Source organism: Rhinoderma darwinii, chromosome 1, assembly GCF_050947455.1.
Source record: "Rhinoderma darwinii isolate aRhiDar2 chromosome 1, aRhiDar2.hap1, whole genome shotgun sequence".
Lineage (NCBI taxonomy): Eukaryota > Metazoa > Chordata > Amphibia > Anura > Rhinodermatidae > Rhinoderma > Rhinoderma darwinii.
The window spans coordinates 332,012,197-332,038,268 of NC_134687.1; the positions used below are offsets into that span (position 1 = coordinate 332,012,197).

Genomic DNA, 26,072 nt, shown 5'->3' on the forward strand with positions numbered 1-26,072 from the left:
CGTGTGTGTCACATACTGTACATACATTGTTATCTGGACCCAGACAGGTTACTCCTAACCTTTCAGGCTTATAGGATCTCAGGATAGGTTCTCAAGGTGCCTATATACATTAGACAAAACTTGGCTGGATTGCACTGCGACAATCTTATGCATGGGGCATCCTGAAACCATCTTGTAAGTAGATTTTGGGGGGAGAGAAGGAATGGGCACGTTGGATTTCAACTTGCCTGATCCTTTGTTCCCCTGGCAGTAACATGCACAATTGGCCAATCTAAGCGCCCATGTTTATGGATGGATTTGGAGAAGATAGAGGTTTGTCCAACAGCCATTTCATGTGCACAGACAGCTAAAGAGTGTTATAAAAACATTACATACCTCAGAAGGCAGAATTCATGTATACAGGGTGGGCCATTTATATGGATACACCTAAATAAAATGGGAATGGTTGGTGACATTAACTTCCTGTTTGTGGCACATTAGTATATGGGAGGGGGGAAACTTTTCAAGCTGGGTGTTGAACATGGTGGCCATTTTGAAGTTGGCCATTTTGTATCCAACTTTAGTTTTTTCAATGGGAAGAGGGTCATGTGACACATCAAACTTATCGAGAATTTCACAAGAAAAACAATGGTGCTTGGTTTTAACGTTACTTTATTCTTTCATGAGTTATTTACAAGTTACGGGTGACATTATGGGTATCAGGTCCGAGCATTCCTAGATGAACAGTTTCCTGGAAAGTGGATTGGTTGTCGTGGGCCAGTTGAATGGCCCCCTAGGTCTCCCGATCTGACCCCCTTAGACTTATCTTTGGGGTCATCTGAAGGCAATTGTCTATGCTGTGAAGATACGAGATGTGCAGCAACTGAAACTACGGATACTGGAAACCTGTGCTAGCATTTCTTCTGTGGTGTTGCTATCAGTGTGTGAAGAGTGGGAGAAAAGGGTTGCATTGACAATCCAACACAATGGGCAGCACTTTGAACACATTTTATAAGTGGTCAGAAACTTGTAAATAACTCATGAAAGAATAAAGTAACGTTAAAACCAAGCACACCATTGTTCTTCTTGTGAAATTCTCGATAAGTTTGATGTGTCACATGACCCTCTTCCCATTGAAAAAACTAAAGTTGGATACAAAATGGCCGACTTCAAAATGGCCACCATGGTCAACACCCAGCTTGAAAAGTTTCCCCCCACCCATATACTAATGTGCCACAAACAGGATGTTAATATCACCAACCATTCCCATTTTATTTAGGTGTATCCATATAAATGGCCCACCCTGTAGATCACCAAAACACCATTTTCTCAACATATAAAATAAATGTTTCTGGGACAGCTGAATACAAATAAAGTCAGCAAACTGCAAGAGCAGACGTTAAGTGAACAAGTTATAAGTAGAAAGGGCAATAAATTAAATTTTTAAGACCAACTACTCCATGTATGGGGTACTGTGGAAAATTTCAGACAATCGGAAGTGATCGATATCGAACAGGCAGATTAATACATTTCTTCTTGTGATTACGAGAGTCTTCCCTTTTTTGCCAAGGAATCGGATCGATGGCTTAAGAGTGGGTCTCATTTTGCTAACATTTCTCATTATTGGAAGTTGTAGACTGGCCACACAACAAAAAAATTATTATGGTCGTTCACCCACTTTGGGTGGTTATCATAATGTAAGATACAGAATATTGTGTATTCAATGGGGGATTTGGTAAAAAAAATTCAAAAGAACATGCTTGGTAAAAATAATGACACTGTGTTATACCGAGTGCAAGGCCTGAAGGAGGTAAGGGATACATGACCCAGGAACTCAACAAACACTAAAGAACCCCTATGCCATGCACCACCCTTTAGGGCCTGTATTAGACAGAACACAGTATCAATTTTGCCTAAAGTGTTCCATCAAGTTTTAAAGCTACTTTCAGGCCATAAAATGGTCAAAGCACCTAACTGCATTGCCAATAATTTGCCTTGGGCGAAAGTAGTATTGGTCCTAAAGAGATGAAAGACCAATGGATCTGAACATTGTGCAAATTTCTAACTGCAAAAATATTATTCTTGATCTTTGAATGATAACCATTGCAATTAAGTATAATAGGAACTGGCTGGTAAAGCTGAAATGCCATCTCTATATTGAAAAAAGGGATTAGGGCCACAGACTGACAACGATACGGATGACCAGCTGGTTTTACATATAAATATAATTATGAAAAGTAATTGTATTATACTCGGTTTCTGTACTGTTCTAATGCTGCCATGCAAATTTTAAAAAGTGATATATCAGAAAAAGGTACAAATGAATGCAAATAAGTAGTATTTTTCTTATTTTTTTGGTTACCACTGTTTGTATAAAACACATATTGTGTGTGTTTCATGTAGAAATCAGAGAGTCTGATACAGGAGGAAAAGAAATAATTATAAAAGTAACATTTTATTCTTGCTAATGTTGTATCGGACAACAGATTTCCATAATCTGCAGACCTTTAGACACACAATAATGATCTGTACGGTATACCATCAATGTCGAAAACGGTCAACCTACGTTCATCAACATTGTACATTGTCACCTTTATGGTGCATTCACTTACATTGGACCTGCAAACTTTCTATAGGTCACTTTCTGCTTTTAGATTTTTTTAAAAAACAACTGTTCCATCATCGACTCTACATGTATCCACCAACAACATTTTCTGACAACCCAAACAGCAAACGTAATTTTAAATCCTCATTACATGCTTTAAAGGAACAGGTCACTAGAAAAGAACACTCAGTAGAGAACTTGCATGATGCCCTAACAATGCTGAATTAGTCAGAACTACGGAGCCTCATTGATAGACTCCCAATGGTCAAAAAAAAACTAACCTCCTGACTCCTTTATAAGAAGGCTTATTTAATTTCCAAGGAGTTTGAAAGACTGCTAATAAGTGTATCACATGGGCTTCCTTGGCTCCATTATGTGGCTGGGAGGGATCACATGAGGCCAAAGATATTGTGAGAATATAGTACATAGAATTGTTCCATCTAGTTTAGTGTTATCAGGGCATGATCTATGATTATGGCCCAATGCAGAAGCGTATCTTGAAGATCCTGGGCCTCAATGCATAATCTGTAACAGGCCCCCCCCCCAGCTACCATATACCATTTATAAAACTGGTGTCTCCAGGGTACAGGTGCAACTGCCACCCCTGCACCCCTTAGAGTTATGGTTGGTATTATATTTAAAAATAGAGAAATGTAAAAAAGGGCCACGTATAAAATCTAGCACAACTTGCCCACAGTGTTTGTCCATCTGCAGGCTTTTGCCTACTCCTGATATAGTCAGACTTGTAGAAATCTTACAGGGAACAAAGTTTCGCAGAGTTTTGATAGCATTATGAGACAGGATAGGAACAAAAGGAGATGAGGATATTACGGGAAGAATTTCTGGGATATTTTTGTATATTTAGTGTTGTTCACGGTTTACAAAATTAATATAAAGAAACCATATACAGAGCTGATGAAGACTCTTTAGATTGTGGTGCAGTTCACCTTGTAGCCATACACCAAATCGTGTCTATAAAAATATAAATTTTCTTCAATTCTGTAAAATGAAAAGGGTTGTTCCTTAAACAACTTTTATGGGGCCCAATGACCAAAGAGTGGGTTAGTTTCCACCATCAATGGAAAGTGGTTGTGCATGTGCAGTCAGTCTGCTAAAGTGAATTGAAGTTATTGGAAACCTCAAAATACATAAAACAATTCTAGTGCTTGCTGTAAGAGAAAAAGCGAGTGGACAAAATGCGTGGCAATAAAAATGATAGCAGAAAAAATAAATTTAATGCTACATTTTTGCTTTTTATTTTATTAAATGACTTCCTTTTCTCAACAAGCATGTAAAATGCTGTGAAATTTCCCACGGGTCTCCCTGGTTTTATGGTATTTGAATGCTTATAATCACAACAGTATTTTATTCATGTCTATTATACTACTGTACGTCCAAGAAAGGAAAAAAAAAAGTTATTGGGGAAGATTCGCAGTACCTACACAGCACCTGGACTGGTGCTGTGCACGGAAATTTTCAGAAGGACCCGTGATGCTGCGTTCAGCGCCATGGAATCTCATTCTAGCAATCGGCACTGAATCTTGCAGTCACAGACCCACCGATCAGCAACGGACGGCATATTGTAGACATGTACCGTGATTTGTCTTCATTGGAAAAACTGCACATTTCATCAGTGTAGTGCACAATCGAGATATCAAAGCAAAATGTCCCTTAGTAGTGCGATTTATACCATCGTATTAAATTTTATTTTTAATCCATATCAGCTCCTATGTCAATGTGTAGAATTCTTGTTTCATCCCTTCCATTTCTCCTATCCCTTGGTTGAACTTAATGGATATATTTTTTCAACCATATTAACTATGTAACTATGGGAGGACAGATGAGTTTGTGCCGATTTTCTACTTCTTCGATATTTTAACCATGGTATTTTGCTAACCACTTGAGAAAAACAATAACCATCATCATCATCATCATCATCGTACCGGTCCCTTTAATTCCTTAAACATTGCTAGTGCAATAGTGTGATCAATAATCACTTCCCTCTTTAACAAATATTACATATGTCACAATTACAAATTACATTATACAATAGCTCTAGAAATTAATTCAAAACATCATATAAAATATCCATCCTGAAAAAACAGCTTCTAATGTGAGACTTTACTATGAATAATGTTTTACAAACCATAAGTGTATATCTGCAGTATTATTGTTATACGTTGGTTAATATACATCACTGGCCATTATGGAATTAGAATATTAATCAGTCCATTCCTAGAAAAAGATTAAGTGGTAAAATACAAATAAACAAATGTAGCTTATATCCCAGGTTGAAGGGTTAAATACATCTACCATGGCACTTGGGTGAAAAGACTCAAGCATGTTGGGTTTGTACATAAAAATCCCTATGAGTCGCATTGTGGTGAGAATAAATATGTGCAAATGTTCATAATAATTGTAACCATTGGATCTAAATCATTATCTGATGTATATAATGTCCTCCTAGATTGTCTGTGTAATGCAGGACAGGACAGGTCCTGCAGAGCGCGAGACACTCTTTGTAACCACTCTCCTCTTTAGCCAAGAGATGAGGATCCTTTACTGGGGACCCCTCTCTATTAACTAAGAATTCCCAGTTAGGGTATATGAAACGCGTTTTCTAAAATTGCCAATTCCTTTAAAATCCACAAATGCCTATGTAACTTCCCTATAATCTCTAAAACACATTTGATCTTTAAGCTTTTAATGACTTTATCAAGAGTCTATAAGCCAGCTACATTTAAACAAATAATACTGATACATTATACAGCTCAATTCTGGACTGAAAGGCTACAATGCTCCTTATCTCTTTCCTTTTCATTCCTTATTCGCAAAGAAGGAAGCGGAGAAGTGGCCTGAGATTGGCTTGACCCTCAGTCCAGTTCCCTCTTCCATGTTTAAAAACATTATGGTGGCTGGCTGTGGGGCAGAGGTGTAATCTAATGCTCCTGGGCCCCAGAGATAACACTGTAACAGGACCCCCAACTATTATGTGTAATTCATTCATTTATACTACTAGTTCCCTCATATAGGATAGAGGGACCACTTGGATTCCCTTAAGCTCCAGGACCCAGGTGCGATCGAAACTCTGAACTCGCTATACTCTCCTGCTGTGGAAAGAGTCTTGTAAAAAAAATGTACTCCACCAATAAGGAAAAGTGCTGAGTTCAACCAGAGTTTCTCAGCACTTTCCATAGGCCACATGGATGGTAGATCAATACTTTATATAAAATAAACATGGAAATAACCTAAGAAAGCAAATACTGACACCATGCCAAACGTCTTGGCACTACAACAAAATAGAGGACAACCGTCAGACAACCTTGATATTTTAACCCAACAGGTAGGAGTATGGTCCCTCAGAAACCTTTATAAGCATAACCACTTCGATAAACATGAATGCTACCTGCATCATTGCACTAGAGCCACCATTGTTACATCAGCACACGTTACAAAGATAATCTTGTCTACTTGGAATCCTGTTTATTTGTCTAAAGGTTATTACAGGCTTTGTGCATTTCTTTAAAAATCATACATATGCCTCAATTAGAAAAAAAAAGGTAAAAAATAAAATTATATACTTCTAAAATAAAACCTCATATAACAGAGAAAAGACTACAAAAAAAACGAACACGATGCTTGTGTTTATAATAGAAAAATATCTTATTTTCTTTTTCCCTTTAAGGCAGTGCAGCTTCACAAATGTTATCAAACCACTCCAAAACAGTGTCCATCACAGGCATGCTGATGGGACTCAAATGTAGGTCTTGTTTCATGGAATATATGTTTTTTTTTATTTTTTAGTAATGAACTATTATTTTACAGAAATGGCAGTTTAAAATGCGTAAGTTCATAAACATGTTCTATATGGGTGAGCTATTGTTTAGCATTAGACATTCATTTGTTAAGGTTGACAGTTTTCAGTAAGCTTGGAGTTAGCCTGTTGTGTTCAGGCAGAGTAATAAAATGTTTTCCTGTCCTTTATGCTGGCTCTGCAGCATTCAGACGCACACTCCAATATGGTCTACATGGTCCTGACTTTTGACCTGCTTTGTCCCAGTTCACACAACAGAATGATCGTTGCTGTGTACACCAGCCAAAATGGTATGGTTGAGCGAGGATGCAGAACGGTCAGATCCCTCTTGGGGACCATTTGTGTTTTCCGCTCTCTGGCAGCACAGGATCTGTTTAAAGGTGGCGCTCATTTCCTTGTCTCGGTAAGAGTAAATGATGGGATTCATAGCGGAGTTGAATTCAGCCAATAGGAGGAAAAACTTTTCATAGTCCAGAATGTTACACTGAGGACAGCACACGTCAAGTAGTAACAGAACCAGGCCCGGGGTCCAACAAACTATGAAGGCTCCTGCAGGCAAAGGAGAAAGGCAACAAAGTTAGAATATGCATAGAACGTAAAAACAGACCTACAAATTCAGATGAGGAAAAAGATCTGTGGATAATAGTAACTAGATTGCAAATAACATGGCGGAAAATCTGCAGCGTAATACAATAGCAGCAGAGTGGATGAGATTTAAAGAAATCTCATCCCCACTGCGCGTAAAAAAAATCTGCCCAAAAAAACTTTCACAGGCTGCAGCGGTCACATGAGATGAAACGTCACCTTAGGAGGCCAGGCTGCAGGACGCATCGCCATGACAACAGGTAAGTATAGGCTTTTTTTCCTTTTACCTGCTGTTTTCCGCAGCGGCATTAAGGCTAAAATACTGCACCACAAATTGGTGCGGTTTTTCGACCGGAATTCCCTGCGGGAACCAGGGCGGATACACTGGGTACTCTTACACAGCATATCCGCCCTGTGTAAACATAGCCTTATGCCTGGGATTTGCAGCTCCGTTCCATTGAAATGAATAGGGGTAAACCGCAATATCACTCACAGTTCCTCATGTATAAGCATCTCCCTTTACGCCTACGTATCAGTATAGCGTCTATTGAAATAATTCAACACATAAAGGAGGAAAAGTAAGAAGCATTGCACGGACTGTCATGAACTACAATATATGTAGAACTATTAGGGGATATTCACATGCGGCAGATTTGCTGCCACCTTTTCTGTTATTGTCCCATTCATCTAAAAGGGGGTTGAAGAAATCCATGCACATTCTGCAAACAACCTCATTCACATGTATGGAATGGGTTCTTCAGTTGCAGAACTGTCTGCAACAAACCGGCTATGTGTAAACATACCCTAAATACATAGTTGTTTGCTTATTTTTTTACCAGATATTTTTCAAACACTACTTATAGCTACACAGAAGACAAGTAGTTGTAAAATATAGTTTTCAACCACAGGGCTGCAGAAATAGAAAAGTAAAAATAAATAAAAAAATATTCACAATGCTTTAAAACACAAGAACCAATCTTCCTTAAACCTGCCTTTACTTGTTTCCCAAGAAATACACTTCATTTAGAGAAAGGTGATTGTGGCCGTATTAGTGCACTTGTAGTATAGAAACGAGCACTGGATTATACTTCTTTTTTTATTGAGAGACGTTCTCCCGTCATCAGGAAAAATAGTACTCATTTATTTGCTATGAAATATACTAAATGTGTTTTCAATTGTTTACATAGAAAACTCGTCACAACTATTGATCATATGAGACGTCAATCTTCGGTCTCATGCATATTGCCGGATCACAACAGGTACGAAGCGAAGGTACGGCTCTGAGTTTTTTGTCACAGATCCATAAGAAACAAGAGAAAAAATTAAATTGTGACATGCTCCATTGCATGCCATATTACGGAGGTACTCTCCCCTGGAAGCATTGCATCTAGGGGAAAATATGGGGCCACACGGAAGCACCATAAAGAGCTTCATGTGCTACTGTACAGACAATTATTCTTTCCTTCCTCATGTCCAGCACTGCCCCCTCATGGCCTGCAGTAGGCATAACACAATATGTATATTTTACACTACTAGCCGTGTAATCATAAAGTAAATACAGGAAGCCATTTTTAGTTATATTCCACAAAAAGTTATTTAAAATTTTTTACATACGTGACCAATCCTAAGCCCGTAAAGGCCTAGTCCTCAAAGTAAACAAAGTCATGATAAATAAGTTTGACTTTCATTTAATAGAAAAAAAAACAAAAAACTAAGAAAGCGAATTACTAAAAGTTTTTTCCTAAGGTCATCTAAATTTCAGAAGTGTTTGTCAAATATTTCCCCCTCAAGCATCCCCATTCTTATCAGATAATTGACCAAAACAAGAAGAGCGTGAGAGCGTTCTTCACATTAGCGGGGAGAAAAAGTTCAATTATACAAAACCAAGGAACAGTGTGTGCAATTTGTGCAGAGGAAAGCTTCCCAAACCAGTGTTAACTGGTTATCTGCTAGTCTATGGTCTCCAGCATTTTCAAATTCAAGCAAACATGCCTAGTCCAATAGATTATCCAGGAGTCTATCAAAATAGTGGCGATCTTCCGACAGAGTAGGCAATTCTGCTGGCAGCTGCCACGAGAGGTTGTTATATGTATTTACATACGTATGTGGGGGGCTCCCAGTGGGTGCTGCTGTCGGGAGCCAGAATTGTATCATTGAATTCTATGACTGCATGAAGGGAGGTACAGTTTGTAAGGAGGAACTCTACTGGTTCTATTATCAGGGGGTACTCAGCTGGCAGTGTGTTTTATTGGAGTCATTGGCAGTATTGTTTATGAGGGGCAGTCTGCTAACACTAGTGTGGGGTGCTCCGATTAAGGGGGTAGTCTCATCTCAGACATTTACTGTGGATGTGCCATAAAGGTCTGAGATGAAATACCCCTTTAAAGGGGTTGTCCGAGATACCATCATATTTTCAAAAACCACTTTACTGCATGTCATTTATAAATGTAAATATATTTGTAATATACTTACATTTTCCAAAGTTGCCCCGTTTCCAGATCCTGCCGTGGGGAACTTGACTGGTGATGTCACTTTCTGCACTGGCTCTGCTGCTTTCTTGATCTTGAATTCTTTGCCAGGTATACGACACGTCCCTTGTGACGTGATGTATATCGGCTTCTTCTGTTGTAACGCGCATGCGCGCCCCCTGCTGTTATCTCGAGAACAGCAGTGACAGCGCATGCGCGTTACGCGCTGTGAAGCAGAACGAGCCGATATACACCACGTGACGTGTCGTATACCCGGCAAAGAATTCAAGATCAACAAAGCAGCAGAGCCAGTGTAGAGAGTGACGTCACCCGTCAAGTACCCCACGGCAGGATCTGGAAACGGGGCCACTTTGGAAAATGTACATATATTACAAATGTATTTACATTTATAAATTACAAGCATTAAAGGGGTTTTTGAAAATATGATGGTATCTCGGACAACCCATTTAAGGTTTTTTTTTTTTTTTTGCATAAAACCAGAAAGAAAGCCCTTTATAGAGGATTTCCATTCAAAACATTAACTTGGCCATACACCGTGTTCCAAATTATTATGCACATTGGATTTAAGGGTCATAAACATTTAATTATTAGTTTTTCAATTAAACTCATGGATATTATTGTGTCTTAGGGCTCTTTGGATCATTAAAATCAATCTCAGACACCTGTGATAATTAGTTTGCCAGGTGTGCCCAATCAAAGGAAAACTACTTAAGAAGGACGTCCCACATCATTAAGCAGGCCACAGGTTTCAAGCAATATGGGAAAGAAAAAGGATCTCTCTGCTGCCGAAAAGCGTGAAGTAGTGCAATACCTTGGACAAGGTATGAAAACATTGGATATTTCAAGAAAACTTAAGCGTGATCATCGTACTGTGAAAAGATTTGTGGCTGATTCAGAGCACAGACGGGTTCGTTCAGATAAAGGCATAATGAGGAAGGTTTCTGCCAGACAAATTAATAGGATTAGGAGAGCAGCTGCTAAAATGCCATTGCAAAGAAGCAAACAGGTATTTGAAGCCGCTGGTGCCTCTGGAGTCCTGCGAACCTCAAGGTGTAGGATCCTCCAGAGGTTTGCAAGTGTGCATAAAGCTATTAGGCCACCCCTCACTCACTTCCTATCCGGCCTGCTGTGTCCCGTAGGGTGCGCGCGCACGCTCGTGCCCGCTCTTAAAGGGCCAGCGCGCGGACCTGTAAAACAATCATCATTATCAACCGCATGATTTTCTGGTCTGAGCGTTGTTAGTTTATCCCAAGTCTGTCTGGCAAATGGTCCATTAGTGTTTCCCGTTCCAGTTGTTGTCCGTGCCCTGTTACCTGTTCCTGTATCCCGTGCTGTGTTCTTGTTCCTGTGCCTACTAGTGTTGGAGTCATGTCCTACTGCACCTGCTGTCTTGCGCCACGTCCAGTGTCTTCTGTCACATCGGATACTGCCTGCCACGTCTTGCGCAACCTGCTGCACCAACCTCCATCCGTGCTGAAGCCACAGCCACTGTCTGGACTAGTTCAGGTACCCGAGTGTTACGAACTGCTGTAGATTTTTGTATAGACTGTGACCTGGTCAGCGGCCTCTCCGCTACGGCGGAGCCCCCTAGTGGGTCCACATACCCTGTGACCATGACATATATCAGTTTTCTTTGGATTTTAGCTGTATGATCCTATTGTTGTATGATCCTTATTTCCCGGGATAATTTTCTAGAGTTCATGTTTTTGTGGGAGTAGGCACTGATAACTATTGTCGGACACTAATATCTATGGCTGACCTTACATATCAATCACAAGACATTCATGTTCCTTTCTGGTTTGGCTGATAAAGATTATTCGATATGAGTTTAAGAAGGGTCCTTTTATACCGGCCAACATTGGCCATAAAAACGAGCGCCAATCAATGAGACAGCTCGTTGATCGGCGCTCGTTTGCTCCTTTCACAAGAAGCTATGATTAGTAATTATGTGGATGAGCGGTCGTTACTACGATTGCTCATACCCGTGCATTTACACAATGTTGGCAACACATCTCCACATTTACACAGGGTGCTGACAACAATAATATTTATTGCTGCATAGATGACACGACGAGCGTTTGCCCTGTGTAAACATATGAACGAGCGTTTGCCCGATTATCGGCCAGTGTAAAAAGGCCATAAATCTGTGTGATAATCAGGGCATACATTAAAAGGGGTTTCCCACAAAGTTATTAAATAAAACATGTAGTAGCTCAAATATTGAAAATTTAACTATTGCTGCCATTTTCTTAGTGACTACGGTATTTCCACCTAAGCAACACATTTTTTCATTGCTCCAATCCATCTAAAATAAAAAAATCTAACTTAGCAAATAGTCTCTATAAAAATGTACAATTGTTTTTTGATTCTACAGGTCCTATGCAGACCTGTGTGTCTCCATGGTAACAGACTACAAACAAAACAACTGTTTGATTGTGCAGTCACACACTTTTTCCATCTGTACGTTCATTATTGCTAATCTACTAAATGTAGAAATAAGCAAAAGTCATTTCACTATACAGGGTTTGTCTGTTTGTCACAAAATACATTTTTAATCAATACTATTTGCAAAGTTCCTTCATTTTTTATTTTAGATTCATTGAGACCATAATTAAAAAAAAAGTTTTCCAGAGTGGGAGTCATTCTTTGCTGTAACTTTCCACTCTGCTTAATCGAAGGGGGTCGCTCTATGTTGTCTATATGCCATATACATGCTAACAGGGCTTATGGAGAGTGGTTGTTATATTGAGAAAACCCCTTTATTAGGGAATAAAAATGATGCTACCATTTAATCTTGTGGTAACTGCACGTAATTAAAAATATCAGTTCAAAGAGTATTTCACCCTAATAACAGAACATCTCCATGGGACCTTGAGTCGTCCAAGTTGTTAAAAACTCAGCCAAAGAATTTAAATTGACTGGAAAGGGCAACTTGCTGGAAAGAAGGATCTTCAATCCATTATATTTCTTAACTTGGTTGTAGTACAAATATTAAAGCATAATAAAGGCATTAAATAAATACAATGCTGATTTAAAAAAAAAAAAAAATTAAAAAAAAAAAATGGAGAATTTTTTTTCTCCAGAAGTAACTGTTCTGTCTTATACATGCCTGAATATGGCAGAAATGCAAACCAGATCCAGCAGCAGAGAACACTTAACTGATATGTAAAAGCCATGGCTGCAATTACTTTTCATACAAGGTCAGGCCATTTAGACAGGAAAGCACTAAATGAAAATGGTCTTTGAAGACATTTTTTGCCCTTGCGTTGATTTTCTGTAGAAACGGGTGACATAATCCAGACCAAACACTTGCTTTACATTACTCACACGGTCTAAAGATTTGTGTGTTTATCTGGGCATGTTAATCACATCTGAAATATGTTGGCTCACGCTCATAGTATTTTGAATAGATTTTAAAGAATCGGTAGGGTTTAGTGTAGAGAGTGTAGACCAGGATACACCACATGAATAAATGGAAGTGGGCCCATTTGGCATCGATAACAATAGGGGTTTGTGTAGGTTATGCCAGACTCTTTAAAAAGTTCATGATGTACTTAGTCTTTATAGTTTAATAGATTTATTTGCTGAAAACATAGTCCGACCAGCAATTCACTAGTAACCAGCAACATCATTATGCACGCAGGCAAAAAATACAACTCATCTGATTTAGGCTTCGTTCACATCTGCATCAGGGCTACGTTCCGACGGAGCCCTGACTGATTTCAATGGTGACGGATCTGGTGCTAATGGTTTCGTTATGTCTCAGTTGTGCAAGGGTTCCGTCGTTTTAGCGGGATGAATACTGTAGTCGACTACGGTATTAATCCCATCAAAACAACGGAACCCTTGCACATTGGAGACAAACTAAAACCATTGGCACCAGATCAGTCACCATTGAAATCAACGGTGATGGAAACGGAAACCTTTGGTTTCAGTTTGTGTCAGTCAGGGCTCCGTTCCGACGGAAAGCTCAGACAGAACGTCGGAACGGAGCCCTGACACAGATGTGAACATAGCCTTACCTGCATAAAACTACTGGATTTGACATATTGGTGGACAGCATAAGTAGAAGGAAAGCTAGCAAAAACCAGGTGAGAAGAAAGATGCATACACACAAATGGCTCCACTGGACATCACAAGGAAGTCTTTCGATTATGTAGCTACCGGACTCTTTAGAGTTATCCAGCATCGTATTTAAGGGATTTTTGTCCGGTTTTGGAGAACCTCTTATTACATAACAGGCCCCCTGAAAGTGAGCTGATAAGCAGTTGTCACCAGGGTAAGTGGTCGGCAAGCCCTCAATTCCTTTGCAGAAACGCAAAGAAAATCAATTGGCTTTCTATGTAATGCATTGATAAGCCGGGTCCTCTAGAGGGAGACATGGTCACTGGAGCAGCTCACCGCCCTAGTTCATAAAGGGTAGTCCTCCCGCTAAGGACTCCCTCCTCTATTACATATACCCCAATAGAGAAACAATAGATAGGGGTTGTATAAAGCAGATAACCTTCTAAAGTACAGAATTACCTTTGGTGAACCTATTATATCAAATATTAGAATTATTGCTACATCCTTAGAAGCAGATAAAGCACGTATAACCCCTCATATACATATATACATGCATGGCTGCTGGTGACAGTGGCACTAGCAATGATCCTTTTATACCTTATAATCCCTTACAGATCTAAGTGGTTAGCCAAGTTATCTATATAGGTATTAAAACAATCTAGTACAGTGTCTCACAGAAGTATTCACCCCGTACCCACCTGTTTTCCCTGTTTTGTTGAATTGCAATCTTAAAATGTAAATAGATTATTTTGGGGGGGGGGGGGGATTTGTACCATTTGATCTACGCATCATGGACTACCACTTTAAATGTGCTAAATATTTTTTTTTTTTTTACTGTGACACAAACCATAATTAAATCAAAAACCGAGAACTTTAATGTTCATAAGTATTAATCCCCTGTGTCAATTACAGATGTAAGCCTCTTGGGGTATGTCTCGATTGGCTCAGCACATCTAGACACTGGGATTTTTGCCCAGAACTGCTCCAACTCCCTCAAGTTAGATGGGTTTCGTGAGTACAGTCTTCATGCCACAGATTCTTTCCACTCCTTGCCGATTAAAAGCATCCCCCAGCATGCTTCACTGTGGGGCGCCACACATAGCATTTCACATGATGGCCAAAAAGTAACATTTTAGTCTCCTCTGACCAGAGAACATTCTTCCATGTGTTTGGGGAGTTTGCCACATGTTGTTTGGCGAACTCAAAACGTGTTTTATTACTTTTTTTATCATTTAAGCAACCACTTTTCTGGCCACACTTCCATAAAGCCCAACTCCGTGTAATGCACAGCTTATAGTGGTCCTATGGACAGATGCATCAATCTCAGCTAAGGTTCTTTGGAGCGCCTTCAGTGTTATTGTTGGTGTCTTTGTTGAATCTCTAATGCCCTGCTTGCCCCGTATGCGAGTTTTGGTGGTCGGCCTTCTCTTGTCAAGTTTGAAGTTGTGCCATTTTTTTGCTATTTTGTTATAATGGATTTAATTGTGCTCCGTGGGATGTTTTTTTTGTTATTTTTATGACCCAATCCTGATCTATACTACTCCACAACTTTGTCTCTGACCTGTTTGGAGAGCTCCTTGGTCTACATGTTCCTTGCTTAGTGGTGTTATAGACTCAGGTTCCTTTCAGAACAAGTGAATTTATCCTGACAGGTGATAGATTATGTGATACTTATTGCACACAGGGGCAAATTATTCACGAAATTATGTGACTGGTGAAGTGAATTGGTTTGATCAGAACTTATTTAGGGGTTTCAAAGCAAAGGGGGTAAATACATATGCACTCGCAACTTTTCAGTTTTTAGTTTAGCTTTTTTTGTTTCGTTTTTTTAAACAAAGTATTTTTTTTTATTCCAACTTAACAATTTGGACTAGTTTGTCAGGTCCATTACAAAACAAAATCTAATTTAAAACCTATTTTAATTTCAGGTTGTAATGCAACAAAACAGGAAAAAAAACACCAAGGTGGGGAACACTTTTACAACTACTGGATCTCGAGATCATTATTAAAACCTCTGGTGGAGCTAGCCCATGACCAACAGGGAAGCATTCATATCGCCAGTCTACTGCGACAGATTGTTTTTCAGGTGCTATAACAGTTTCAGAAATGTATGATGACACTAGAATATATTATTTCTCTTGTGCCTCAACACTTGAAGTTGGCATAATTTTCTTTTTTTTTCTCTCTAAGCATTGGATGTCCATAAGCATCCCTATTTAAGGAGTAAACAGCCTTGGATTATATGTGAATGATCTAATGCAAGAGCAGCTGATGGAAACTGGGAATAACTTGGACAAGAAAGCATTTCCTTCCTGTGCTGAGCAATCATTTCCAGAGCTGTAAATCGGGCACTAACCACCAATAATATTTAAAGCAGTTACGAGATCTTAAATCGCAGCACACACTTATGGAGTCCCTGGTAGTTGGTGGGCAGAAAATAAACACATATACAGTATTATCTAATTTCCAAAGGCAAAAAAAAGCCCTATTTCCCAACTACCTGTTATGTAGCAATGGTTTATTAAAATATAACCTTTATTCAATAACACACCACATTATCCTGCTGGAAGGTAAACCTGTCCCAGGCTCAAATCTAACACACCACACAATTGTACTGCTCTCTGCCTGTGCCGCATGTACTGCACTGCTCTCTGCCTGTACTACCTGTGCTGTACTACCTGTGCTGTACTGCTCTCTGCCTGTACTACCTGTGCTGTACTGCTCTCTACCTGCACTACATGTACTGTACCGCTCTCTACCTGCACTACATGTACTGTACCGCTCTCTACATGTACTGTACCGCTCTCTACCTGCACTACATGTACTGTACCGCTCTCTACATGTACTGTACCGCTCTCTACCTGCACTACATGTACTGTACCGCTCTCTACATGTACTGTACCGCTCTCTACATGTACTGTACCGCTCTCTACATGTACTGTACCGCTCTCTACCTGCACTACATGTACTGTACCGCTCTACCTGTACTGTACGGCTCTCTACCTGTACTATACTGCTCGCAACCTGTACTACATGTACTGTACTGCTCTCTGCCTGTACTGCCTGTGCTGTACTGCTCTCTGCCTGTACTACCTGTGCTGTACTGCTCTAACGGTACTACATGTACTGTACTGCTCTACCGGTACTACATGTACTGTACCGCTCTCTACCTGCACTACATGTACTGTACCGCTCTCTACATGTACTGTACCGCTCTCTACTTGCACTACATGTACTGTACCGCTCTCTATCTGTACTGTACCTCTCTACCTGTACTGTACGGCTCTCTACCTGTACTATACTGCTCGCAACCTGTACTACATGTAATGTACTGCTCTCCACCTGTACTACATGTACTGTACCGCTCTCTATCTGTACTGTACCGCTCTACACCTGTACTGTACCGCTCTCTACCTGCACTACATGTACTGTACCGCTCTCTACCTGCACTACATGTACTGTACCGCTCTCCACCTGCACTACATGTACTGTACCGCTCTCCACCTGCACTACATGTACTGTACCGCTCTCTACCTGTACTGTACCGCTCTCCACCTGTACTACATGTACTGTACCGCTCTCCACCTGTACTATATGTACTGTACCGCTCTCCACCTGTACTACATGTACTGTACCGCTCTCCACCTGTACTAACTGTACCGCTTTCTACCTGTACTACATGTACTGTACCACTCTCTACCTGTACTGTACCACTCTCTACCTGTACTGTACGGCTCTCCACCTGTACTGTACGGCTCTCCACCTGTACTACATGTACTGTATTGCTCTCCAGCTGTACTACATGTACTGTACTGCTCTCCAGCTGTACTACATGTACTGTACTGCTCTCCACCTGTACTACATGTACTGTACCGCTCTCCACCTGTACTACATGTACTGTACCGCTCTCCACCTGTACTACATGTACTGTACTGCTCTCTACCTGTACTGTACCGCTCTATACCTGTACTACTTGTACTGTACTGCTCTTTACCTGTACTACATGTACTGTACCGCTCTCCACCTGTACTGTTCTCTACATGTACTGTACTGCTCTCCACCTGTACTACATGTGCTGTACTGCATGTACTGTACTGCTCTATACCTGTAGTATTTGTACTGTACTGCTCTTTACCTGTACTACATGTACTGTACCGCTCTCCACCTGTACTGTTCTCTACATGTGCTGTACTGCTCTCTACCTGTATGGTTTCAATAAATGCTGCTGATACAATTTCCAGCAGTGTTACCATGCACAAAGATTTTGATTATTAGGGATACAGCCTTAAATGTGTAACCCAGCCGTTCCTTCTATTCCCATTCTTATTTCTGTATTCACCTCTGCTAGCAATTGGAATTACCAGTGGCAGCCAAGGCGGTGAATAGTATTTGACTTTATAACCACATTTAAAAAAATGTCGAACATTTTAAAATTATAAAAATATTAATGGGTTTTTAAAATTAATTATTTGTGTTCACAACAGAGGGACCATTCGCCATATATCCCCTTGGTAGGCATAATCTGCCTTCTGGTGCCGGTTTTTATTATAAGAGATCGAATGATCAAAGTAACTTTTGCCCTTCTTTTTTCTTATCCCCATCCCTTTTTCCTACTATTTACCTATGGTGGTGTACATCAGGACATAATAAGAGTTATTAAAAAAGATCCAAAGAGAGGAAGCTTTAACTACTGTACTGCTCTAGATCTATGCTGCATGTACTGTACTGTTAACTGCCTGTATTACATGTAATGTACTACTATTTGTACTGTACTGCTCGGTCTGTGGCACGTGTACTGTACTATTATCTACCTGCACTACATGTACTATGCTGTTGTATACCTGTACATGTAATATACTGCTGTATACCTGTACTACATGTAATATACTATCCCCTTGTACTGTACTGCTCTATACATGTGCTGCATGTACTGTACAGATAACCGCCTTATTTCATGTAATGTACTACTATTTGTACTTTACTGCTGTATACCTGTACTACATGTAATATACTGCTATCCCCTTGTACTGTACTGCTCTAGACCTGTAGTACACGTACTGTACTGCTCTATACCTGTACTACGTGTCATGTACTGCTCTAGAACTGTGCTGCATGTACTGTACTGCTGTATACCAGTACTACATGTAATATACTGCTATCCCCTTGTACTGTACTGCTCTATACCTGTAGTACATGTACTGTATGGTTAACTGCCTTATTTCATGTAATGTACTACTATTTGTACTGTACTGCTGCATATCTGTACTACATTTACTGTACTGCTGTATAGCTGTACTTAGTGTACTGTGATTATGTATAGCTGTACTTCGTGTACTGTACTGCTGTATATCTGTACTACATGTACTGTACTGCATTTACTGTACACCTGTACTACATGTAAAATACTGCTATCCCCTTGTACTGTACTGCTCTCCCTGTACTACATGCACTGTACGGTTATCCTCCTGTTCTGCTCTCTTCCTGTACTATATCTAATGTACTATCTATTTGTACTGAACTGCTGTCTAGATGTACTACAATACATGTACTGTACTCTTTTCTACCTGTACTACATGCACAATACTGCTATCTACCTGTACTGCACTAATCCCGAACTGTACTAATCTTTACCTGTATTGTACGGCTCTATACGTGTACTGCATGGATTGTACTGCTATCTACCTCTATTACACTATTGTACGGATATTCAGTTACAAGATACAGCGGAAACAAAAAAGCCTCTGCAAATGAAAACCCTGTACGCAGTTTTATACTATCAGTCCCTGAGCACGGAGTGAAGTGTCAGTCAGGAAGGAGACATGACCTCTATATGATAAGCTACTTTTAGAAGTATCCTCTTTAATGTATATCTAGTAATTGGACGGGAGACATTTTGACAGATCTAAACACAGAAAAGGATGTTTTATTCAGGAAATGTGCTGTTTATCAGAAACCGGAAGTATCAGACTTGACAATACTAGGACACAGTGCTACTGTGAAGCTGACAAGTCCAAAGCTTATTTAAAGAGTATTTCTATACAAATGTAAAAAATGGCCATATATGAGCGCATCAAAAAGTTACAGCAATAGGTAAAGTTTGTTATTTAAGGTTTATTTCTTTACTTAGAGATTTATTTTTAGTTGTGGCAGTCATTTTCGCATTAAGGATAACTATTAACTGCCGGTTATTAGTTTTTGAGAAACTATTCATAAAGGGAAAATCCATATGGCTATATGGATCCGGTTGTCACATATGTAAATATTGGCGCAATAACTGCAGTTATGGCTAGTGGGTTTGAAGTTTTCCGTAGCCCCCATAAGTATCAATGGAGAGAGCATTCTCTGCCTAGATGCAGCGTCCGCCTCACCAGACCCCAACTCTTAAAATAGGTGTGCGACCTGCACCTATCCCGTGGATATGACAAATGTCAAGGGTGGGAATCAGTGTTCCCTATAAAGTGCACGGCCACGCACCTTCCTTGGTCCACCCGCTCACTGAAGTTTAAAGCCTGCACACGGTCACGGGCGGATGCAGTGGCGTCGCTAGCACTAGAGGGGGCTCCGATGCTAGTGACAGCCACATTCACTTGTATGTGCATCCTCCCTCAGGACGCACATACCAATGAACACTATAGGCTGCAGGCCATGTTAAGCCTGCAGCCTATAAGGCGCTGGCAGTAGCGTGGGCCAAAGTAATGACGTCTCATCACGCCGGTCTGCGCATGTGTCCCGCCGGAGAGGCAGTGTAGTGCGCCGTCTGGGGCAAGGTAAGTACCATTTTTTTTTTTTTTTTAAGGAGTTGTGGGGAGGGGGGCTGTGTAGCCCTATATACAAGGGGAGGAGTGGGGCTGTGTAGTGCTATATACAGGGGGATTGCGGTGTAACGCTACATACAAGGGGAGGAGTGGGCTGTGTAGCGCTATATACAAGGGGAGAGGGGGGGTCTGTGTAGCGCTATATACAAGGGGAGAGGGGGGGTCTGTGTAGCGCGATATACAGGGGGAGTCTGTGTAGCGCGATATACAGGGGGAGAGGGGGGGTCTGTGTAGCGCGATATACAGGGGGAGAGGGGGGGTCTGTGTAGCGCGATATACAGGGGGAGAGGGGGGGTCTGTGTAGCGCGATATACAGGGGGAGAGGGGGGGTCTGTGTAGCGCGATATACAGGGGGAGGGGGGGGGTCTGTGTAGCGCGATATACAGGGGGAGAGGGGGGGTCTGTGTAGCGCGATATACAGGGGGAGAGGGGGTGGTCTGTGTAGCGCGATATACAGGGGGAGAGGGGGTGGTCTGTGTAGCGCGATATACAGGGGGAGAGGGGGTGGTCTGTGTAGCGCGATATACAGGGGGAGAGGGGGTGGTCTGTGTAGCGCGATATACAGGGGGAGAGGGGGTCTGTGTAGCGCGATATACAGGGGGAGAGGGGGTCTGTGTAGCGCGATATACAGGGGGAGAGGGGGGTCTGTGTAGCGCGATATACAGGGGGAGACGGGGTCTGTGTAGCGCGATATACAGGGGGAGAGGGGGGTCTGTGTAGCGCGATATACAGGGGGAGAGGGGGGTCTGTGTAGCGCGATATACAGGGGGAGAGGGGGGTCTGTGTAGCGCGATATACAGGGGGAGAGGGGGGTCTGTGTAGCGCGATATACAGGGGGAGAGGGGGTCTGTGTAGCGCGATATACAGGGGGAGAGGGGGTCTGTGTAGCGCGATATACAGGGGGAGAGGGGGGTCTGTGTAGCGCGATATACAGGGGGAGAGGGGGGTCTGTGTAGCGCGATATACAGGGGGAGAGGGGGGTCTGTGTAGCGCGATATACAGGGGGAGAGGGGGGTCTGTGTAGCGCGATATACAGGGGGAGAGGGGGTCTGTGTAGCGCGATATACAGGGGGAGGGGGGTCTGTGTAGCGCGATATACAGGGGGAGAGGGGGTCTGTGCAGCGCGATATACAGGGGGAGAGGGGGCTGTGTAGCACTACATACAGGGGGGACTTTTTGCGTGGCACTATCTACAGGGGGGGAATTTTTGTGTGGCACTATCTACAGGGGGAATTTTTGTGTGGCACTATCTACAGGGGGGAATTTTTGGCGTGGCACTATCTACAGGGGGGATGTCTGCTTGGCACTATCTACAGGGGGGATGTCTGCTTGGCACTATCTACAGGGGGGATGTCTGCGTGGCACTATCTACAGGGGGGATGTCTGCGTGGCACTATCTACAGGGGTGATGTCTGCATGGAACTATCTACAGGGGGGATGTCTGCGTGGCACTATCTTCAGGGGGATGTCTGCGTGGCACTATCTACAGGGGGATGTCTGCGTGGCACTATCTACAGGGGGGATGTCTGCGTGGCACTATCTACAGGGGGGATGTCTGCGTGGCACTATCTACAGGGGGGATGTCTGCGTGGCACTATCTACAGGGGGGATGTCTGCGTGGCACTATCTACAGGGGGGATGTCTGCGTGGCACTATCTACAGGGGGGATGTCTGCGTGGCACTATCTACAGGGGGGATGTCTGCGTGGCACTATCTACAGGGGGATGTCTGCGTGGCACTATCTACAGGGGGGATGTCTGCGTGGCACTATCTACAGGGGGGATGTCTGCGTGGCACTATCTACAGGGGGGATGTCTGCGTGGCACTATCTACAGGGGGATGTCTGCGTGGCACTATCTACAGGGGGGATGTCTGCGTGGCACTATCTACAGGGGGGATGTCTGCGTGGCACTATCTACAGGGGGGGTGTCTGCGTGGCACTATCTACAGGGGGGGTGTCTGCGTGGCACTATCTACAGGGGGGGTGTCTGCGTGGCACTATCTACAGGGGGGGTGTCTGCGTGGCACTATCTACAGGGGGATGTCTGCGTGGCACTATCTACAGGGGGATGTCTGCGTGGCACTATCTACAGGGGGGATGTTTGCGTGGCACTATCTACAGGGGGTCTGTGTGGCACTATCTATAAGGACAGTGGTGTAATGAGGGATTCTTTTATTGATGCCTATAATTGGTGTTCATAACGGTCTATTTTATTGGTGTACATGTAATATAGTATTTAAAGAAGTAATTAAAACTAATTTAAAATATATGTTTTCTCATTCTCTTATTTAGTCGCTATATTAGCGTTTACTGGGGGTATTACTTTTGGTCATCAGATCGCGCACCATTGATTGAGACTCGCCCTGCTCCCTAACTTACCCGCTCAGGAGCTGCCAAGACTTAGAGGGAACATTGGTGGGAATACCCTCTTAATCTGTGAATAATGAAAAGGTCTGATATTTTGTACGGTAAATACTCAATTCTTCACTATGTTAAGAATTGAGTCACTGTGACACTTTGGGAAAAAGTTGCAAATGCTGTACGTGCAGAGTTTTTTTAATTAACAAATTCCTTGGTGGCTAGCGATATCTTAGAACTTCGGCATGTATAACTTCGACAGTGGGTGCTTAGCCTGGCATTTTCAGCTTATGCTTTAACCCCTTAATGACCAGCCTATTTTGGACCTTAATGACCAAGCTATTTTTTACGTTTTTCAATCGTCGCATTCCAAGAGCTATAACTTTTTTATTTTTGCGTCGACATAGCTGTATAAGGTCTTGTTTTTTTGCGGGACAAGTTGTATTTTTTTAATAGCACCATTTTTAGGTACATATTATTTATTGATTAACTTTTAGTAACTTTTTTTTTGGGGGGGGGATAGAAAAAAATCTGAAATGTTGCCACTCTTTTTTGCGTCCTAAATCTACGCCGTTTACCGTGTGGTATAAATAACACAATAACTTTATTCAGCGGGTTGTTACGATTGCAACGATACCAAATTTGTATAGATTTTGTATGTTTTACTACTTTTACACAGTAAAAACACTTTTTTTTCTAAATTATTTGTTTTTGTGTCTCCATATTTGAAGAGCCGTAACGTTTTTATTTTTTCGCCGATGCGGTTGTATGAGGGCTTTTTTTTTGCGGGACGACTTGTAGTTTTTATTGGTACCATTTTGGAGTCGATGCGACTTTTTGATCACTTTTTATCACATTTTTTTTAAAGTCAGTATTCACAGAAAACAGCAATTTTTCCATAGTTTTTTATTTTTTACGGCGTTCACCGTGCGGGTTAAATAATGTAATAGATTTATAGTCGGGGTCGTTACGGACGCGGCGATACCAAATATGTGTAACTTTTTAACTTTATTTTGTTTTTTTAATAGTAAAGCATTTTGTAAGGGGAAAAGCTGGGTTTTTCATTTTTTTTTAATTAACTTTATTAAACTTTTTTTTCACTTTTTTACTAGTCCCATTAGTGGACTATAATATGCGATTCTGCGATCGCATTTATAATACACTGCAATACTTCTGTATTGCAGTGTATTACTGCCTGTCCGTTTAACACGGACAGGCATCTGCTAGGTCATGCCTGCGGCATGATCTAGCAGGCATTCACTCCAGGCAGCCTGGGGGCCTTTATTAGACCCCCGGCTGCCATTAGAGACACAGACACTCGGCGATCGTATCGCCGGGTGTCGGTGGGAGAGAGAGGGAGCTCCCTCCCTCTCTCCAAAACCACTCAGATGCCGTGCTCGCTATTGAGCACCGCATCTGAGGGGTTAAACGGGTGAGATTGATACTAATATCGATCTCACACGGCAGAGCAGGGACACTCCCAGCCCTCAGCTGCCTCTGGCAGCTGAGAGCAGGGAGATTTGACAGCTCCCTGCTCTGTAAACTTATTCCGATGCCGCGACGTAAAACGTCTATGGCATCGGAATAAGGCCCGTTAGTGACCGACGTAGAAACACGATGGGCCGGTCACTAACGGGTTAAGGGTCACTTCAAAGATCAGTTTGCTCCCTGTAAAAATGAAAAAGATTCTTGACGACACCCACCCAGAGGCTAAAAACGTACAGACCTAGTCCTGCTCTCACTTGAGAATTGCATACAATTGTATCCAGTCAAGCCAATTCTCTGTAAACTAATAAACATACTGGTCTGGACTCCAAGTGGATACAGGTTACCTATACAGCTACATTGCAGATTCATATTAGAAACAGTACTTGTGATATAGTTATCTCATGGAAGTTGTATAGATTGGATACAATTGCAGCAAACTGTCAGCTGTGAGAAGTATTCGGCCAGTATTGGTATCCAGCCTCTCGATGTAAACAAGAAACTCTCCATTCGCGGTCAGCAATCAGAGGTCTTATAAACGATGAAGAATTGAAAGACAAGTATATAAACAAGTTGCAGAAGTATTTATAATACAATGATTAAAGAGGCTCTGTCACCACATTAGACATTCCCTATCTTCTACATAATGTGATCGGCGCTGTAATGTAGATTACAGCAGTGGTTTTTTTTATTTAGGAAAATGATCAATTTTGACAGAGTTATGACCTATTTTAGATTTATGCTAATGAGTTTCTTAATAGACAACTGGGTGTTTTAACCAAGTTGGCAATGTGGAGAGAAGTGTATGACGCTGACCAATCAGCATCATACACTTCTCTCCATTCATTTATTCTGCACATAGTGATCTTACTAGATCACTATGTGCAGCCACATACACACACATTAACGTTACTGAAGTGTCTTGAGAGTTAATAGACATCACTACCAGCCAGGACGTGATGTCTATTCATAATCCCGACACTTCAGTAACGTTTGTGTGGGACTTACAGCAAAGCAAGCGTAATCTCGCGAGATCACGCTGTAAATGACAGTTTACAGCATGATCTCACGATTACCGTAATAGAGTAAAAACTTAAAAAAAAACTATTTAGAAAAAATACAATTATCCTATAGAACTGATCTGAGCAAATATAGTCTGTTTTGTGACTTCAAAGTACATATCTCACTAGCCTCCATCCAAAACAATCCATCATGGAGCGCAATAATCCCCTGAACACGACAGTTCTTTAAAATACAGTTCTTTACTTCTTCATCTACAATTCGTGATGTATATACCAAGGTCAAGTCCTAATGGGAGACTTCTTTCATTCATGCACTCAGCCTTTACCTTCGTCTTATTTACATCAGCATTTAATCTCGCCTGTAACTTTATATACAGCAAAGTTTCCAAACGAAGAAGGGAGTCCCTAGAGTTTCCAGTGAGCAGGACTCATGAAAGGCGCTTTACAGAAAAACACCATGTTATTCAGGAAGAGAAACTTTCTGCATCCATGCAGCAAACTCTTTCAATATGAGCAAGTAATCCCCTCCTAATTTCCATATTCCTAGATCTACACATTTTCACTTTCAATAGATTTACAGGGTAAAGCAAAATCTGTCTCTTGCAAGTAGAAAAAGTAGTTTAAAGGGACATCATAGAAATAATCCTTACTTTGAAGTATACACTGCAGTCTCTAGTACTTTGCAGTTATAGCAAAGCAGGTCTATTTCACATGTAAAAGGTTCTTTGTTGAAAAGGTCTTTAAAAAAATGTGGCCACTGGGGGTGCTGTTTCCCCAACATCGTACAGAACAGAAAAGAAAACACTCATTGTTTTACAGCAGTGTAGCAGAGAGAACTTGGCATCTCAGATCTT

The 26,072-nt window shown here is 41.5% G+C and overlaps 1 protein-coding gene across 2 annotated transcripts in view; it reads right to left on the reverse strand.

The window, feature by feature from the left end:
• Window positions 1–619: 619 nt before the first annotated feature.
• LPAR1 (lysophosphatidic acid receptor 1) overlaps window positions 620–26,072 on the reverse strand; it is a 194,436-nt gene continuing 168,983 nt past the window's right edge. For both annotated transcript variants that reach the window (XM_075825650.1, XM_075825649.1), the window contains one exon: window positions 620–6,947. In XM_075825650.1, coding sequence (XP_075681765.1) covers window positions 6,646–6,947 — 302 coding nt within the window. In that variant the 3' untranslated portion in view covers window positions 620–6,645. The remainder of the gene's footprint in view (window positions 6,948–26,072) is intronic.